The sequence below is a fragment of the Podarcis cretensis genome, assembly GCF_951804945.1.
Source record: "Podarcis cretensis genome assembly, chromosome: 6".
In the NCBI taxonomy this organism is placed as follows: Eukaryota; Metazoa; Chordata; class Lepidosauria; order Squamata; family Lacertidae; genus Podarcis; species Podarcis cretensis.
Window position 1 is genome coordinate 57,836,378 of NC_137175.1, and position 19,914 is coordinate 57,856,291.

At 41.4% G+C, this 19,914-nt stretch overlaps 2 protein-coding genes across 4 annotated transcripts in view; both read right to left on the bottom strand.

Moving 5' to 3' along the window:
- RAB3B (RAB3B, member RAS oncogene family) overlaps positions 1 to 9,571 on the bottom strand; it is a 53,147-nt gene extending 43,576 nt beyond the window's left edge. Inside the window, exon 1 of one of the 3 annotated variants that reach the window (XM_079982549.1) lies at positions 9,496 to 9,571. Coding sequence is in view for 1 of the 3 variants with exons in the window: in XM_079982547.1 (XP_079838673.1) it covers positions 7,754 to 7,783 (30 nt within the window). In the remaining 2 variants the exon portion in view is untranslated. Of the gene's footprint in view, positions 1 to 7,317; positions 7,842 to 9,495 lie in introns of those variants that run through there. The other 2 variants (XM_079982547.1, XM_079982548.1) reach the window with 2 other exon arrangements.
- A 2,386-nt stretch (positions 9,572 to 11,957) lies between these two features.
- TXNDC12 (thioredoxin domain containing 12) lies at positions 11,958 to 19,820 on the bottom strand. The gene is made up of 7 exons (XM_079982550.1): positions 19,219 to 19,820; positions 18,459 to 18,519; positions 16,018 to 16,070; positions 15,255 to 15,328; positions 13,992 to 14,061; positions 13,814 to 13,897; positions 11,958 to 12,888 (listed from the first exon to the last, which is right to left on the bottom strand). The coding sequence occupies exons 1-7, from the start codon at positions 19,301 to 19,303 to the stop codon at positions 12,809 to 12,811; spliced, it is 507 nt and encodes a 168-aa protein (XP_079838676.1). The 5' UTR covers positions 19,304 to 19,820; the 3' UTR covers positions 11,958 to 12,808.
- Positions 19,821 to 19,914: the final 94 nt, after the last annotated feature.

A 19,914-nucleotide genomic window follows, 5' to 3' on the forward strand; every position in this document is an offset into this window, starting at 1 on the left:
TGATTCCCCAGGGACTCCGTCAGCGCGTCCTGGAGGCTCTGCACGTTGGCCACCCGGGAATTGTCAAAATGAAGGCGTTGGCTCGGTGTTACGTCTGGTGGCCTAATATGGACGATGCCATCACTGCCTGGGTGTCCGCCTGTCAAGCGTGCCAAGAGTCGAGGCCTGCACCACCGGCAGCTAAGGGACACACCTGGGAGACGCCAAAGACACCCTGGTCGAGGGTGCACATCGATCTGGCTGGCCCCTTTCACGGCCGGACCTTTATGGTAGTGGTGGACGCCTATTCCAAATGGCTGGAGGTCGCCCTGATGCCCTCCACCACTACCGAAGCCGTCATCCGGGTGCTGTGAGGCCTGTTTGCAACGCATGGGTGTCCTGATGTCCTTGTCTCTGACAACGGACCGCAGTTCACGTCAGGCACGTTTGAGTGGTATCTTTTGGGACTGGGCATCCGCCATGCCCTAATGGCACCCTTTCATCCATCCAGCAACGGGCAAGCGGAAAGAATGGTGCGCTCGGCAAAAGAGGCACTGGCGCGCCTGGACCGGGGAGACTGGCATGAGCGGGTCGCCGAATACTTGTTCGTGCAACACATCACCCCTCATGCGGCCACAGGGCGGAGTCCTGCTGAACTGCTTATGGGCCGCCGCCTCAGGTCACCGTTCGACCGGCTACACCCGGACTTTGCCGTGGCTGAACCCCCAGGCTGTGCCAACGCGCCACGGTCATTTGTCCCAGGAAACCAGGTCTTTGCCCGGAACTATGTGGGGGACATTCCTTGGGTGCCAGCCACAGTAGTGGGAGTCACTGGACCTCGCTCGTACCAGGTGGCACTCGAAGACGGACGCTTGTGGCGACGGCACATAGACCAGCTTAGGCGCAGGGTTGGGGACTTGGACACTACCGTGGTGCCCCCAACTGCGCTTGCGGCTCAAGAAGAGACACGTACAGATGGCGAGGCCCCACCTACACCTCCCTCGCAAACTGCCAGCGTGGACAATAACCTTCCTTCTTTATTTAGGGCAGAGGTGGGAACTTACAGTCCTCCTAATGTTGTTGGATTATAACTCCCTGATTCCTGACTAGCCTCCAGAACCAATATGTGAACTAAAACACAGCTATCCTTAAAAATTCACACGTTTCGGAATTTTGAGATGCAGTTCTCCAGCCAAATAATACAAACAATAATGTGTGTATTAGGAGGAAATGTACATTAGTGAAAATAGCATACAAAAATGCATTGTATTAAGTTGTTGAGCTTTAGTTTTTGAGCTATTTTTTATTAAATTCACAAAAATCTACACTGCCAACATGGGCTGCTATATATACAGATTTTCCCAGACATTCCAGCAATTTCTGCCCGGACACTGTTTACAAGGGCTGAATACTGGCTATGTCTGGGAAATTTCAGACATATGACAACCTTATATAAAGGAAAATTGGTTGGAAACATGTGTCTATTGGTCAAAGGTGCATACAAAAATGTGTTTATTGAGAGAAATTCACACTAAAATGCTCAAAGATTTTCATGAGGATTTTTAAAAAAAGTAATACAGAGATTGCTATGGAAATGTGGAGAACCTAATTTAAAATGAGAAAAATGAGAAATTTTGAAAAGCGAAAATAACTGATTTGCCCATCCCTCATCCCTGACCATTGGCCAGGCTGGCCAGGGCTGATGGGAGTGGGAGTCCAACAACTTTTGGAAGGCCACAAATTCCCCATTCCAGATTTAGGGAGATCCCAGTGTAGGGATGATTCTATGCAAGTCAGACAATACTAATTGTTTACTGACTACTCAGACACAGAATGTTCACCTGCCAGCATCCATATGAATTCTACTCATCAACAGTACATCCATGCTGCATTCAGTGACTGATGCTACTCTGGGGAACTTCTGCATGCGAAGCTTGTGCTTGAGCCCTGAGCTATGGTCCATTGTGAATATGTGGCTGGGGTGAGCAGCAACAAGTGCTGCAACAGTCCTTTATATAATGATCAGGATCAACTATTAAGAATTCAACCAACAATCTGACCCCTCCCCCCCCAATTACAGGCTAGTGGGTCTGTCTAATATGAAACACATATCCTAGCTATATATAAAAATAAAAATAGAAACTGATCAGAGAAATAAAATCACTGCCCAGCCTGTTTTGTGGTACAACTGTGAGTCATAAGATGCATTATGCATTTGACATTCTGTATTTCTGTACAAGAGGGCAGCTGATATAAACAAATTATACCAAGGGTGCAGTCTCTGGCGTATCAACACATTTTCTCTTGCAGCAAACAAATAATGTGCTGTTGTGCTCACTATCAGCCTAATGACACAGACGGAAGAAGGGCAGCAGAGAGGTCAGGTCCAAAGCAGAGCTGAGAATACATAACATAGATACATATATAATTTAATTTGCATGCCGCCTTTCCACAATTCAAACCATGCTCAAGGCAGCTTACAACATAAAAAATATGTAAGTACAACATAACAAAAGTAAAAAGGTAAAGGGACACCTGACCAGTAGGTCCAGTAATGGCCGACTCTGGGGTTGCAGCGCTCATCTCGCTTTATTGGCCGAGGGAGCTGGCGTACAGCTTCCGGGTCATGTGGCCAGCATGACTAAGCCACTTCTGGCGACCAGAGCAGTGCACAGAAACGCCGTTTACCTTCCCACCGGAGCGGTACCTATTTATCTACTTGCACTTTGATGTGCTTTCGAACTGCTAAGTTGGCAGGAGCAGGGACCGAGCAACGGGAGCTCACCCCGTCGCGGGGATTCGAACCACCGACCTTCTGATCGGCAAGTCCTAGGCTCTGTGGTTTAACCCACAGCGCCACCAGCGTTCCAATAAATAAAACATTTTAAAAAACCACAACCAAACTGAACAATTTTCATATAAATCACAAGAACTAAAATAAAAATACAATAAAGCAGCAATAACAACTGCAAGTATGACACCCCACAACAAAAAACCCTAAACAGTATGTCTTTGCATTCCAGGATGAAAGAAACTCATAAATCTCATTTTGGCTTTGGTTACATTTACTTATTGAGGCAGTGCTCACTAGTTCAAAGGGGATGATTAAGACAGCGACTTCAAATCTATATGTTGCCACAAGCAGAAATCACTGGTCTATGTGTGTGATCAGTGGTGCAGATTTTTTCACACAGCTCCCAACTGGACTGCCACTTCTGCATTTCATCTACAGAGAAAAATAGTTGACATGAATTGAGGAGGATGACCTCAAAATGGACATACGAATTTGCTCTCTTTACAGGTGTCAGCGCAAAATTCCTGAGGCTGACTGTTTCCCATCTTTTGACTATGATTCTGCTATATGATCTTAGGAGTCTGAAATTTTGGAATGCGTTGGAAGAAGGCAGTTGTTAAGAATTCTGCAAGAAATATTAGCACCCAGCATGCCCTTTCACAAGGAAAAAGTATATGGAAGCTCTTCCCCAGATTGTGATCCCGATGTGTACCCCACATAGTTTTCTTCTACAGCTGAGTAAGGATGGGGAGCTTGTGGCTTTCCAGATGTTCCTGGACTCCAGCTCCCATGATCTCCGACCCATGACCGCGATGACTGGGGTGGATGGGAGTTGGGAGTGTGGTATAGCAGCTAAGGGGGTTGGAGTAAGACCTAGAAGACCAGGGTTCAAATTCCCACTCAGCCATAAAGCTCACTGGGTGACTTTGGGCCAGTCACTCACTCTCAGCATTTCTACCTTACAGGGTTGTTGTAAGGATAATGTAGAGAGACAGAGAACTATGTACACCAACTTTTGCTTCTTGGAGGAAAGGTGTGATATAAATGTAAAAATAAATAAAATCTGAAGAGCCACAGGTTTCGTACTCCTGGTTTAGAGGCAACTAATAATCAATAAAAGGATTTGTCAATAACAAATTCTTGATATATATCATTTTGAAGGGTAATGTATAACAGATCCAAAAGTATTTTAAAGCAGAGAGCTTCCAGCTTTGTTACAACCACCAGACAGAGTTGATTATAAAATTGGATTACCTGCCATTTACAGTAATCTAGTTTAAATCCTTATTATAAATCTCTCTCATCCAACAGCTTTTGGAGAGACTAGTGATTGCACCAAGGTCAATCTAGAAGCACAAGTACTTTCCCGTCTAGCAAAAGGAGATTCTTTCTATCTGCCCGGTTTTTCTAAACAAAGATTCTGAAGTATAATTTTCCTGACCTATGGACATTTGTGGTGGGGGGAAATTAGAAATCTCCACAGTCTTTTGAGTTTATTGCCCCTGCCTAGGGACCACTGGAACTGACAGAGCACATTCTGACCATAAGCAGCTTTAAATGTGCAGAAATAGCACTTGTGTAGAATGAACCCTTCCTGGTGTGTACTGATTCAAACTGCAATAGAGGGTTTCATATCTGAGAGTTCCTCCTCTAAAGAAGAAGAGATTTATGCCTCTGAATACAAGTTGCTGGGGAACATGACTGGGAAAATGCTGTTGTGCTCATGTCCTGTCTGTGGGTTTTGACCACTGTGAGAAGTGGATGTTGGACTAGGTGAGCCTTTGGTCTGATCTAGCAGCGCTCTCATGATCATCATTTAAAAGACTTCTATTCCTCTTGCTAGGACAATCAATACACAAAGCAGTGTATAATCCATAAATTCATCAAAACAGTTAAAACAACAACAAAACAAAAAGTCATTACATTTAAACAATAAAATCAACTAGGGACAATAGCCTCTACTTTCCAGCTTCCCTATATAAAAACCAAATGCAGACATGTCTTCAATATGCCTGCCTAACTTTTCATTGGTTGACTGAATGCCATAGGTCATGGGCCAACACAGAAAAGGCCCTGTATCTTGTACCCACCAGCCTAAAGGAATTTACTAAACAAGATCTCCAACACAGATTGTAGCTTCTTTTCTTATGCTCCTATCATGTGGTTTGGTGTCTTTCTCGTGTGTAAGATGAGACAGATCTTTAAATCCTCCTCTCCACCCCCCCCCCCCATATTATAATACAAAGTATTTCAAGTTTCAATATTGGTTTAATATGGTTTAATAATTTTAGAGGTAGATACCTGCACGTTGATCATTTTTAATATTGAGACATTGCAGCTAGTGTGATAGTGACATGTTGGGTTGCATAGAAATCACTGGTATAGAACAGCATTAGTTAAAACAAACTTAGCATATAGAAGGCCTGATAACAAATAAAAATACAATATAACTTCACTATTACTTATAATTTTGCCTTTTTACTATGAGAAAATTAATACAAAACTAGGCGGGGGGTGCAAGAAAAGCAACAGCAAAAATCTTCCCTGCAGATCATCCTTCCTTCAACTCAATCAGCATTTCACTAACGTTCCTCCATTTTTCCTATGTTGGCACCATATCACCATCTTTGCCTTTGCAATTCAGTTAACTATTTTACAAAATTTGTGGCAGAATTCCTACTGGGGACTTTTTGTCCACAAATACTATCCCTGGGTGACCAAGCTTCTCTGGATCCCAGTTGCCACATATCAGCTGAGATCAATGCCCACTCCCTTCAAGCTTATTTCCTCATTCCACATTGCTCTATTCCCTGGTTCCATAGTCGGGTGCTTGCCTCCCTTCCAATTAACATCCGAAACCTTCCCCAAAAATTCTACCAAAGTTACAGACACATAGATAGGCTATTCTTCAGCATAATTTATTTTGAAACTCTCATTTGTGTAATGTCATGATAACCACAATATATTCTTAACACATTCTCTGGATTTTCTAGCTACAGGTTTTGTTTCTGTGTTTTGCAAAGCCTGGATGTTTTGGTGTAATATTAACAGATTCCCGCACATGAACCTCCATTATTTTATTGATTTAACTTCACAGCCCTGGTAACTTTAACGTAATATATATCTACACACACACATGCACACACACTCAAATAGAATATATTTTCAAATACATTCACTAGATTTTGATCACTCACCCTCCTCCACTCAGCTTAGTTCAAACTGTAAAGCTATGCCCTTTATCAGAACACAAGCTCCACAAAAATCTTCCCAGCTCTAAGATGTAGCTTGTCCACTGTTTTTTAAAATTTAATGTGGCAATCCTACTATCCTGGAAAGATAGCTCACATTTTACTCCTGAAATTAGTTTTGCATCAATATTGCTTACATACTCAGAATATTTCTTACTGTTTCCATTCATACACTGCTAACAGCATACATGCATCAGCAAGACCCATAGTATTTTTCTATTATAAATGAAGTTAAAGTCTGAACTGCAGTCAAATACGCCATGAATAATCTGTAAGCAGAGATTCTGAAAAACAAGCAAGGCCCCAAACAATTAGAAGAGCATAATTCAATGCAAAACTCTGGGACTTCAAATAATTTAGTGTGAGTGTGTGTGTTAATGAAGCCAGGTATAGCAATTCACTTATGAATTCTGATAAACCAAGAAATGGCAAAAATCTATATGACCAGCAGAGCTAAATGGCTATATTTGAAGCATAACCTATTACACTCGACTATTTTTCTAGAAAACTGTTACACATTTCCAGTGAATGAGATGGTGCAAAAGGTAAGAAAGCATACTGCAAGTGGCTGCCAACCATCACTCAGCTGCTAAGGGCTTAGCACCATCCTTGACAAAGAAACTGTGTGTGTGTGTGTGTGTGTGTGTGTGTGTGTGTGTGTGTGTGTGTTTATGTGCACACACATATACACAATTGTTGACAGGGCTATTTTAAAATTTGCTCCATTTTATCCAAAACAAAGAAAAACGATGCAGAAAGAAATCAAACCTAGACTGATTCTGTAAAAAATCATTTCCTGATTGGTCTCCTCCAATAGGTTTTATACTGTGCTGGGCTACTAAGGCAAGGAGAAAGACTGAGGAGCCCTCTCCACTTCTCCCTGTTTGTTTGTTTGTTATTAATTAAATTAATAAGATACGCTCAATAAACCCGGAAGACAGGTCTGTCTGGAAATCAAACATTAGACGTTGCAGAAAAAGCCCTCTGCATATACTCAGAGGCACGCCGTCCAATTTCCAGAGTTGAGCCTTAGCACTAAAAAGGCTAATCTGCGGCTCTAATGTCGTCCCTCCGTTCCCACGAGCGCTAGGAGATTTGCGCGCACATAAACCCTGGTTGCGCCTTGCGCTGAGGATCCCGGGGCTTCCGAGGCTCGCTCTTTGTGGCGGGGAAGGGGAGATGCGAAGCAGGCGGCTGCCCTGAGCCCTCCTTCCTCCTCCTGCGTGCCGGGCGACGGGGGAAAGTTGCGCGGGGAACCGATGGGTCCCGTCCTCTCCTCCGCGCTCTTCTTACCTGGGGCGCGGCGCAGGGAACGGAGCCGCTCGGCGCGCAAAGCGAGGGAGGCTGGAGCCAAGAGCAGCGGCGAGCAGCAGGCGCTTGGTGGGAGATGCAGCCGAGCCCGAGCTGCGTGCGCTCCCGGACCTCTGGGCGGAGAAGAGCGTGCGTGTGTCCGGCTCAGCGACACATCCCGCGGATCCTCTCACCCGGCGCAGCAGAGGACAACCCTCGGGGCGGAGCTGCTGCCGCAGGCCTCCCGCCTTCTTCCCCACGCGGGGCGGAATAAGTGGAAACCGGCGGACGCGGCGGGTCTCTCAGCCGCTGCCCGGGTTGCCCCTCTCTCCTATAGAGCCGCATCCATCCCAACCCCTCCTTTCATCTCAACCTGCCCGTCTAATTTACATACCATCGTATCCTCCTTTCTTATTGATTCACTTAGATTTAGTCTTACACTTCTCGCTTTGTCTCCGTAGAGATCCATACACGCCTCTCGCGCTCTCCCCCTCGGAGGGAGGATAAGAGGGGCAGCAGGTCAAATGGATTGGGGACTTCGCGGGCTTGTCTGGAGGCCCCACTTAAAGCAGTTGAGGGTCGTGGGTTGTCCAACTGTGGTTTCCAAAAAACAATCATTCCTTGTTTTTTGGTGTGTTTTTTAAAGGCCTTTGAAGGGAATGAAGTAATATTCTACAAGGATGCGAGGAGTAAATAACATTATTAATCTGGATTTGGTTCCATTCGTCTTGGTTTGCTGGGTCAACCTGGTTTGAATTAGCTATAGTTAGCAGGCTGAAAATGATTTCAGGGTTGGCTAGTTTAGCACACATATACCGTGCAGCTACAACCGGCAAGTGGGTACCTCCACCTGGTGGTGAACGAGGAGTATTTTAAAATGACACAAATTTTAAAACTTTCCTTAAAAAACACGTTTTTAAGGCAATAGTTTTTCACAAGCGAAATAATCTGGCATAGGGCTACCCTTGAGGTGTGTCCTAAGGCTGCAGCTGATGCCTTGTTTGCGAGATTTGCATGGGGGCCAATCTGCAATCCAGCCACGTTCAAGGTGTTGGTAATAACACATACTGCTTTCTGTACAGCTCGGGACCAAGTTACGGTACTTGACAGACTGTCTTCTTATTTGCTTGCCTACTTACTTTCTCACTTTTTCCCCTGACAGGACTCAAGGCATCTTACAACTAAAAACAAGAACTGCTAACAACATTTTAAAAATCAATCATTAAAATACAATTAAACATTGGCGGAATTAAAACTATAGACATATATAAAATCTGTTTTAAACATACCAGTAATTACAATAAAAACAGCAGAGCACCAGCCCTTCCGTTAAAAGCAATCAATTCCCAAAAGTCTGTATAAAGTCTTCACCTGCTGACAGAAAGACAGCAAAGAAGTAGCCAGTCTAACTTCTCTGGAGTGGGAGTTCCAAAGTCTGGGAGCAGCCATTGAGAAGGCTTTCTTCTGCCTTACATACCCAATAGGAAAATAATTGTGATCTGCGGAAGATGTTCTCCTGCAAGCTGCAAAGATATCAGAAGCCTATTCTACAGTAACTCAGCAGTGCTTTCAGTGTGACAGCCTCCGTTCTGTGGGAAAACATTCCTGTCCAGAGGGGACAGGCCCCAACTATCCACACATTCTGGAAGCAAGTGGAAACATTTTTTGTTCTGATGGGCTTTTCCAGCTGCATGAATGGGTCTCTGCCATGGGTGTCTATTTCGTATTGTCTTGTTTTTGAATATATCATTTTGGTTTTTCAAACAGTTTTCTGCTTTTTTATTGTACATCACTTTGAGATACTTCACAGAATCATAGAGTTGGAAGGGATCACGAGAGTCATCTAGTCCACTGTTTCCCAACCTTTTTCCGACCGTGGCCGCCTTCCAACCTTGTTTCCTTCCTGTGCCCCCCATGGGAGCAGCTGCCCCCCCATAAGTAAAAATCAATAGATTTTTAGCCAAATCCTGGCTACACCCATGGCTAGGTGCTGGGGTGGATTTCACCCTGCATCTTGCAAAGCTGGGCCGATACTGCCTACTGGCCCTGCACCCCTCAGCAACATCCGAAGGCCCAGACCTTGCAGAGTCAGGCGCAGGCTGCCACCGAGCCCAGCACTGGCGGCAGCCACATGCAGCTCCAGCTCACCCAGCCCTACCCATTGCCACCACTCCCCCTTACCTGGGAGTACTGGATTGTGGGCTCTTCTGATCAAAACAGCATCTCCCTCTTCTGCCAGAAACAAACCAGGACTGCTCCAAGAAAACACATTTGGCAAAAAGGAGCACTAGGCCCTGGTGGGGAGCGCTTGTGATTGGCCAGCCAATCAGGATTTTTTTTAAAAAAAAAAAGAATTGTTTTCCTTCACTTCTCACTTCCCTTTGTTGCCCTCTAGCCTTGTGCTGCAGCCCCCCCATTTATGTGATGTTCACCAATATCTCATTTGGAATATCCGGGGTGGGGGCGGTTAGGAAACACTGACCTACAATATGGGGCTTGAACCCACATCCCAGAGATTTTCTACCAATCTGAGTTCTTGTATAGAATTGGTAAATTAATAAGAATGATGATGATGTTTGTGAAAATAAATGCATATTAAGATTGTCTCCTTTTGCCTGATACTTTACAAGGTATTTTTTCCCTTCCAGAATGGAAATTAACCCATTTGATTACAACACTCATTTCTGAAATAAATCCATGCACATAAGCCAAAAGATAGAGCCAGACGACAGTAATTAAGCACTTGGCAGCAAGTGCAGAAATTGGCCAAATTCATATGCTTAGATTACTGTAGTGCTCTTTTCATAGGGTTGCCTTTGACAACAGTCCAGAAACTTGGACTGGTGCAAACTAAAATACTAGAATGCATGTGAAAGGCAGGGCTTTAGGCAATTTTCAGTTGTGTTATTCATCTTATGTCTGGAAGTGCTGACACTAACCTTTAAAACATTGACTGGTTTGTAATCAGATGATCTGAAGAACCCCTTCTATCTGTATGGATTTTTCTTTGCAACCCTATTCACACTCACCACTAAGGTCAGTCTAGCAGACAGGTACCCGAGATAGGGCATTTGCTTGGTGGTACAAACCTCTTGAATTTAATTTCCCAATAACTCTGCTTGGCCTTTCTTGTGTCGTTAAGTAGACGACCCTAAAGACTTTTTCACATCATCAAAATTTGCATTTATTTTTAATTGACCTGTATATGATTTTGTATATAGCTATTTTTATCATATCAATTGTTTCAAGCTTAATTGCAAGCTAACTAGTGCAAGCTTTCCCTAAAAGTCAGAACCAGAATGTATGAAATAACTAACTGTGGCTTATTGTACATACTGATACCAGCAGTCACTACAATCCCAGGTTCTGTTCACAGAAACAGCTACCACATTACTGCATTGGGTGAAGCTCATATGAATATACCACTTCTGTACATCATAATTACTATGGTTCCCACGATGGCTGTAGCATTTTTTCCAGTTATTGATATGACTGGACAACTAAGACAGGCGCCTACAGAGAGTTTACACAGAACTTCTGTTTTACAGAAATGGTGAGCCCAAACGAAGTATCAGGGCTATGATCTTCTGTGGATTGAGCAAATAAAAATGGTACATAAACACACCATTAAATTTATTTGATAAATGCATGGTATTAATTATTAAGAGAGAATCTAATAGTGCCTTCTTGAGAATGTCATGCCACCTTTGGCCAAAGTATCAGCTGATTTCCAGATGTAGAGAACAGTCCACTAAACTAAGGCAGAAGAGTTTTTAAAATAATAAAATAAAATGATATATTGTATTAAATGATTGAAAAATTTAATGTGTGTAAAGGCAACTCTTCATCAAAAAAAAAAGTTTTCATGGATGTAGTACATATAAAGTAATATCTGACCACAGCAGCTTGAATCTGCTAAAAACATACTATTTATGCCAGAAAGGGCTTTACATTTATGCACTGAAGGTTTTTTGGTGTTTTTAAAAAAACTTTTATAGCTCCTCATTCAACATTCAGCAAGAAAGGCAATAGAAATCAGTTACCTATAGTAAACTATTATTTTACTGCAATGTTGTTGTTACGCTATTTTATTGCTGTAAACCACTTGGGAGATTTTTTTGTCTTGAAATGAAATGTATTGCATACCATTTCATAATTACATCAAGGAAAGCATGCCAGTAAGTTCACTATAACTTGCTAACATAGGATTTCCCCTTGTGTGCAGTAAGTTGGTCACCCTTACTAAAAACTTTTTAAACAATTGTTACAAAGCTTGCAATCCTAGCCCCATTTACCTGGAAGAAAGTCCCACTGAATTCAATAGGGCTTACAACAGAGTATACATGGTTAGGATTGTGCTGTTACTGGAAGATGTGAGCGCTATTACTGTAGAAACATTAAAAGTCATTTTATTTTCATAATAACAGGCAAATTTGTTAGACCCATTCTCATTTAACTTTGCTGAATTAAATGCTTAGAAAATAGTGTTAGGTACACAACTACTGAATGTAATGAGATTTTTAAAAACTACAGATGTCTATGCATGAAAACATGTAGGAAAAAAGAATGAAACATTCAACAGTAACTTCACAAATTCAACATTATGCCTTTAGCCCCTCATAGAAGTTACTGTTATCTCAAAATGAAATGAAAAATAAAAATCCATTTTATTGTTTACCCAGATACAAAAATACAGTACAATATGATGAAGCAAGGCATCCACCGAGAACATTCAGCAAGTTAAGAGATTTTCACACTAAATACTTCATTACATTTTCTCTTCTATTCACAAAAGAATTAAAAGACAAAAGCACAAATGGGAAAGCTATGTTTCTGTCTAAATGTAACCAAAGGAGCAGCAGGCAATTCTGTAAGGAAAAGAAAAACAATTTTGTACTTCCAATGTTCTTCATGCTGCTCCTTGGGCAGGTGGGAAAATAACTCTACTTGGTGTAGCATTCATGACAGAATTATTAGTTTAGTACAGTGGGTTTGGTAAAAGTTCATACTGAACAATAAAAGCAAGATTGTTGTAATCCTAAACATTAATATCTAGAAGTTCCTACTGAAATAAGCAAGACTAAGCCTGTTTATGATAAAAGGAATAGATGATTCTATTAAGACCAATGTCCTCATCACAAACCAGATACCAGCCTTTACCTCATAGAGAATAAGCAATTTTAAAAGAGTTAGGCCTTAAACTCCACTGAAACTGTGGTTTATAATATGCTCAAGGTTGAAACATTCATTCATCAGTAAGTATTTTAGCTTTATTTATCCTATAAACAGGCATTTCAATGTAAACAAGAGAGGACAGAGTTATTTATTTTGATTTCACTGTCTGAAAAATTAGATAGTATTTGATCGAACAAGTTATCAGTAGGAAAAAGCTCGTATCAGTGCATCTACAATTCCTCATTGGGGAAAAAGGAGGGGGGAAAGAGTCATATATCATTTTAGATTCTGAATTTATATAAAACAGATCCCCAGTGTATTATAATTCATCTCCAAGATGTTTCTTCCTGAAAGCATCGCCTGTCAGCTTCTCTTGGGCTTCCTTCATGCCTTGGATGACTGTAATATTAAACATAAAAGATGCTTAGTACTTGGTTCAGTTCAATTGACATGAATAGGAGAGAAATTCATCCAGTTTGCATTTAAAACTTGCCTAATTCACATTTTCTGAGACAATATCAAAACACAGCCAACCTTCAAAATTTTTACTTCTCTGGATTTTGCAGTCCAGTTCTCTAGCGAAGTAAAACATATAAAAATGTATATACTAGTGTAAAGTGTGCATAAAAATGCATATATTGGTAAAAACAGCCTATAAAATGCATTATATTTTTTGCTGTGCAAAAAGGTGTATATCATTTATGCCAAGGAATCTTCATGAGTATTTAAAAAAAAAATAATAATCACAAATTGCTGTGGAAATTTGGAGAACGGGAGAGATGAAAACATAAGAAACTGAGGGTGGAATTCAACGTTGCACTATGATGAACATCCCATCTGTCTAAGCATTGCTCTCTCCTCCCACAGTCTGCTGCTCTGAGGGCTCTCCACACTGCATCCCAGCCAATTGTGGGGGGCACAGGGGAAGGAGGGAGGAAAGCCTTGTGCAAGCAGAATAACAGGGCTTGTCAGATGAACCCTGACCTACGAGAAGGCAAAACAGACACATTCCCCCCATTTCTAGAAATGCCTCCCATTTCTTAAGCTCAATTATTCCATTATCCCCCTAACAGAAGATGTGAAAAAGAACAAGTCTGTCAAATCTCCTCTCTTTCGCCAATATTCTGATGTAACTTAGGAGTCTGACAGAATCCTAAACGTGTACGCTTAAACTTACACCATTTATACACAATGGTAATCAGGTATAATTCAATATAGTTCTGAACTGCAAATTAATCAGAACACCTGTAGTGAAATACAAGAGCTGCCAGGGCTACTATAGCCATCTGAGATAATGTCCAATTTGAGCTTAATTCACATGCACCTTGTTCAGCATTGGTATAAAAGTACTTGTAGCTGGGGTTTCCTTTCTCATTTATGATCTCTGGATGGATGTTTCCGCTGGGATCTACAAAAAACAGAGAGAACAAATGAAAACATCCATGTAATGACAACAGCAACGCAGTCCTCCAAGAGGGATAAGAAGCTGCCTCATGCCTCACCCATGAAAATGATTCTGGGAATGTAACCACCATCAGGACTAAAAGCTTCATCTTTGGGTTCCTCTTCATCCTGAAAGTTAAAAAGATAAAGTAAAGGAACATTAGGACTATTTCCACGGAAATCTATCTTTATTGTTTAACCAAAGGGAAGATCCACAGCTCTGTGGAAGTGCAATTGCCTTGGATGCAAAGTTTCTCAAGCGCAACCTTTGGCATTTCAAGGTACAGAGATCCATTCTGCAAGATGGATGCCACAGTTGGATATCACCCCTCGAAAGAAGGGCAAGTCACTGCAATTGTTCATCAGTAATATTTCTTTGTGAAAACAGCAGACTATTACTTTGACAATAATAGTTTGTTCATTCATTCAACAACACAGTGGTACCTTGGTTTTAGAACAGCTTAGTTTATGAACAACTTGGAAATAGAACGCTGCAAACCTGGAAGTAGGTGTTCTGGTTTGTGAACTTTGCCTTGGAAGCTGAACATGTTCCACTTCCTGTTGAGTGTGTTCTGTTTGTAAATTGAGTCCCCCACTGCTAATCAGAGGCTTCCTGTTGAGTGTGTTGGCTGTTGAGTCCCGAGCACCCACACAAAACAGAGGTGATATTTGGAGCTTTTGTTTTTGCTATTTTTTGCATTTTTGTTTGTATGGCTTTTTTGTTGTTTTGACTGTGACTTGTTCTTCATTTTATGGCACTGACTTGTGACTGTGTGGAACCCAGTTCAGCTACTGATTGTGTGACTGCAGAAATGGATAAAAGCCACCCCCATCCAAACAATGACTATCATCAGTGCACATAAGAATAAAAATTAATTTTAATTTTTATCTACAATTTAATTTTACTTTTGTCTCATTTATTTTATAGTACAGTACACTGATTATTGCTTTAATTTTATGGATCAATGGTCTCGTTAGATAGTAAAATTCATGTTAAATTGCTGTTTTAGGGGTTGTTTCTGCAATGGATTAATCCATTTTGCATTACTTTCTATGGGAAAGCACGCCTTGGTTTTGGAACGCTTTGGTTTAGGAACAGACTTCCAGGACGGATTAAGTTTGGGAACCAAGGTACCACTGTACTAAGGATGTGCAATGTAAAATAATGGATAAATCAATGGAGGTGTCATCATCCCCCCCCGAAATACAGACAATGTTTTATGTTTGCTTTCTGTATCTTAAATTGTCTCAGAAAGTTCCAAGGAAGAATATGGGGAAATGCTTCGTTTCAGTATCTTAGCAACTATCCAACTGAAACTTACCTCAAGGTTGACCATCACGAAATTATGGGCAAGCTCTGAGATTTCCTTAGATTCCGAAAACTTTGGTTTTAAAGCTAAGAAAAACATAGAAAGGAAAAATTAATCAGGAAAGAGAACAAGTGTCATAATTCTTATACACATGCCTCTAATCACAAGGGGCCCTAACCCTGCTAAATCAGACTCATGGGAACAATTGTCTCATACCTAAATTGCACTCTAGATTTCAGTAGGACTTAAGCATGACTAACTTTAGTTAGATCACAACCAGAATCAGTCATCAAAATCTTCGCATTTAAATAAAAAGAAACAGCCCTTGTTACTTTTGTTAATATACCTAATACAAAGAAAAAGTGATACAAAACAGTTGTATACAAGTATAAAAAGCCGAAGAAACATAAGCAATGCTCTCTTGATTTTTTCCAATAAAAAACACAAAATAAATGGTCACTCTTAAACTAAAAGTATTTTTACATTTTCATTGGTGTTTGAAGTAAGTTTGTTCATCAGTGTAGTACATGTCTAATCTTTACTCTCTGAACTTTGGCTCACAGAATCCAAATAGTAAAAGCTTAGGCAGCTTTTCAGCTAGCATTTAGCCGCAGCTGTATCTAGAAAAAACCCCTACCTTATAAGTATAGTTTTATTTATGAAGACAATACATACATGCTATACTCTGTAAGATTACACTTTCTCCTACAAATGTTATGTATCTATCTAATTAGAAGATTCTGAAGTGCTCTCAGGGAATGTTAATTTATCTTACCTTTGCAAGCACCACACCAGGATTTGTGAATGATTATCATGAGAGGCAACCCACTAAAAAAAAAGACATTGAAATGCTCCATTAATGTACTCCAGTACTCTTAAGACTTACTTCTGAGTAAACATGCACAATATTGTTCTATACGGTGCAACTGCAGAATGAAATTTATATAAGGAAGGGAGTTCCATTGTAGCTTCATTAAGATTAAAGATTTATTAAGAACAAGGTTAATATGTCCTACTCTTTTATACTTAATAAAAGATTAGTCAATTGTCCACCTTACAGGAAAAGGAGGTCTAGTTTACTCAAGTGATTTCACTTTTAGATATGCAAGTGATTTATAGGATTAAACCTGGAATTCACAATGTGTAAAGCTTTCTTAGGCACTATTGTGTTTGTCAGAGGTGCGGTAAAAAAAATAAATCCAAGAAAACCTAAAAGGGAGCAATATTTGTAGGTCTAAGAGCTGCACACTAAACTCTATGGACAATGAACAAGAAGTGCAAGTCTTTCATGTGTTGCCTTAATTGCCCAGCCATCTTCTATCCAGCCCTCACTCATAATTGCCCATTTATCTAATGTTACATTTTTGCACATCACCTGCTTTGCCCACAACCCACATATACTTGCTATTATTATTTTGTTGTGCCTTATGGGAGGACTGGGGAACCTGTGGTCCTCAATACATTGTTGGACTCCAACTCCCATCATCCCTGACTATTAGCCATGGTGGCCGGGGCTGTGCCCCACCATTCCTCCCCATTTGACCAAGGAGACTGCTTCCCCCCAAACCACGTCCAGCTGCCCCACACTTGATATCACATGTCCTGGATGGATCCTGCATCAACTGCTTACACAGCTGATCCCTGCAGAAAGCAAGACTGAGCATCAGCTGATGTGCAAGGAGTTCAGTGTTGTAATAAAGAAGCCAATTTTCTAAAGGTCTCTACATTTGTGAGCTAGTTGGGTTTTTCATTATCCAAAGTTCTTGTCCACAGCACAACTGTAACAGAAAAATGTCAGCTCCTGTTAATGGCGCAATAAGATAGGTCATAGCTGAATCCCTTTCCAAAGCATGGCAGAGGTCATCTTTACAGTTGGCCAAGGAAAGTGTCATTAGTCCCAGAACCTTTGAAGTTGAAGGCTTCTAACTCCTCACTGGAAGATGCACGTCAGGTATAGTAGCTGCCCATAGTAGCAGCCTGTGTGCAGTGGTGGAGCCATCATCCCAACATTAGTGCTACTGAAGCTGGGGGCTGCACAGATGCGCTAGCAGGAGGACAAGATTGACTCCACTGGTGCATCCACCCCAATCTTGCTACCACCTCACCCCAGCCCTGTCCAGGTAAGCTGCAGTGACACCAGTGGAAGGAGGGCGGCCCCACACAACCACACAGGTCGCAACTGGCTGCCTAGCTGGGGCAGTTTCTTTTCTTCTTGTCTCAAATGCACCATGGCATAGCTGAGAAACCGCTGTGGAAGCTGCTATTAGTTCCAAGCACAAAATAAGCATACTCTCTCCCGAATCTCAAACTCCTGACATTCACCTGTGAAAATCTATCCTCAAAATATGTCACACTAAAAGCTGGAAACAACAGAAGTTGAAAGGCACCATGTAGTGCTCACAACGTGCCACCCAAGTGTTGTAAATATGACCAAAGCCCTAATCTCTATGTCATTTTAAGCAAAACTGTACTCAGGTATACCAGTGATCATCACTAAAACATTTTCATATCGAAGCACAGATTGTCCCTTTAAAAGGATGTTATTTCCATGTGCTAACTTAAAAAGCAATTAAAGAAGAATATCAATTAATTGCATGAAATCCCAGCTGTATGGTTGAACTCAAGGTCATCAATTTGTCAGTCTCTGAATAATTTCACATCTTCTTGTGTAAGGCTGGAGATCAAGTTCTTACAAAAGGCTATTACTGATACTAATCTGCACCTTCAGGTTTTTAGGTTGTGACTGCAATTCTTTTGCTTAAGTAATCCAGTTCCAAACACGTTTAGACAGGCCTAATTCTGCATGGGAGTCAACTGAGAGTTTTCCAGAATATTTTTTCCCTGTTGGTTTTAATTTTATTAGATTTTTTTGAAAAATACTAACAGAGAGGGAAAAGTTCAATTGAATTTCCTAGGACTACAAAACAAACTTGGTTTAGGTTTGGACTATCTATCTCATCAGAAGGGGAAAAGCAGCATATACAGCTCACAACCTAAAGCAAATTTACTTTGGTGTGGCAGAAGTTGTTTTTATGTATGTATAAACTCTGCATCTTTTGAGTGTAGCGATAAGCCAGGACGTTGTTTAATAGTAAGGCTAACCTTATGAAATTTACATCTCAGTTCACTTATTTGGAAGCAATTATTATGGATAATAGGGAAATTAACTTCCAAATAAGCCAGTTTTAAGGTTGTAGTCCCGCTTGCACAAGATACCTGGCTGCAGCTTCCTTTTTCCCATCTTCCAGCGTCCTCCAGTGAATATGATCTCCAAAACCTTGAAAGAAAAGGGGGAATATATGTTGCATAATTTAAAGCATCAGTTACAGAAGATAAAAACAATTTTCTATACAGTGGTACCTCAGGTTAAGTACTTAATTCGTTCCGGAGGTTTGATCTTAACCTGAAACTGTTCTTAACCTGAAGCACCACTTTAGCTAATGGGGCCTCCTGCTGCCGCTGCGCCATTGCTGCACAATTTCTGTTCTCATCCTGAAGCAAAGTTCTTAACCCGAGGGGTTAGCGGAGTCTGTAACCTGAAGCGTATGTAACCTGAAGCATATGTAACCCGAGGTACCACTGTATATCACCACATACGAAGAAATAAATGCTTTTAGAATGGCAATCTAAGATACCATTCCTACGAACATCAAGGAAGTTTGAAGTTATTCCAAGCAAGCAATTCTCTTTCCTAAAGGATTTATACATATCTTTTTATTTGAACTGAACTCTGAAAACAAAAAGGGCCCTGGAAACTGCCACCCTGAGCAACTCATGGCCTAGACTAGAGAAACTACAGTACTCTCTTGAAATCAACTATTTTCCCAATAGTAGATGCAAACTATAAGAATCGTATTTGTTATCACAGATAGCTTAGGGATGATCACACCCTAAACCTTTCTGCTTATTTTTTGCGAAGCACAGGCATTTGAAAACATCATTAAAACAAAAGAGGAAATGAGAATTGGTATCTAACCTTTTCCTAATGCTTCCCCAGCAGAAACTGCGACAAGCAATTGGCAAAGCAGGAAAGTCGACAGCGCTGCTAACTGAACCTTCATGCTGTATGCCAAAATCTTCACCAGGACAATTACTCCAGCTCTGCCCAGCGATCCTCTTAAGCAATAGTATCTGATTAACCCAAGTCAGCTTCTTTGTTTAAGAGGAAGTGATGTTATCGGAAGGATATAGGAGGCGCTTCAGAGATTTGGGTCCGGGGTATTATTATATACACACATGTATAGTTCTCATGCTGTGCAGAAGAGTGTCTTCCTTTTTCCGCTCGGAATCTACGTAGGAATTTCTAAGTGTCTACGGAGTTGTTCGTTTCTCGTGCATTTCTAAAAGGCGAACTGTCCTAACTCTGGTCCGACGGCTCATGAAAGGCAACTGTAACATCAGCTCCCCAGTTCGAAGTACAGTCCTGCAGCAGGCTTGCTCTCATGCAAGTCCCTCTGCGTTCAGCGAGGCCTGTTCCCCAGGAAGAGCCCACGTAGGATTGGGGCCGTGGGCAAACTCAGTGGCACTTTGAAGGGGAGAGTCAGAAGCGGTGGGGAACTGATTCTTGAAAGGCTTTATTCTGATCAACGAAAGGAGGAGGTTGCCGGGGGGGGGCAGTAATTCCAAAACGCAAACAAGCTCTTTCCTATCATGCGCTACAAAAATATTCTAA

Bases quoted from the DNA above. Each gene is read 5' to 3' on its own strand.
- TXNDC12 (XM_079982550.1), bottom strand. From the start codon at position 19,303: ATGAAGGTTCAGTTAGCAGCGCTGTCGACTTTCCTGCTTTGCCAATTG. The intron at 16,071-18,458 runs GTATCTTGTGCA...CTTTTTTTTTAG, and splicing joins AAAAAGGAAGCTGCAGCCAG to TGGGTTGCCTCTCATGATAA. The intron at 12,889-13,813 runs GTGCATGTGAAT...TTAATATTACAG, and splicing joins TTATACCAATGCTGAACAAG to TCATCCAAGGCATGAAGGAA.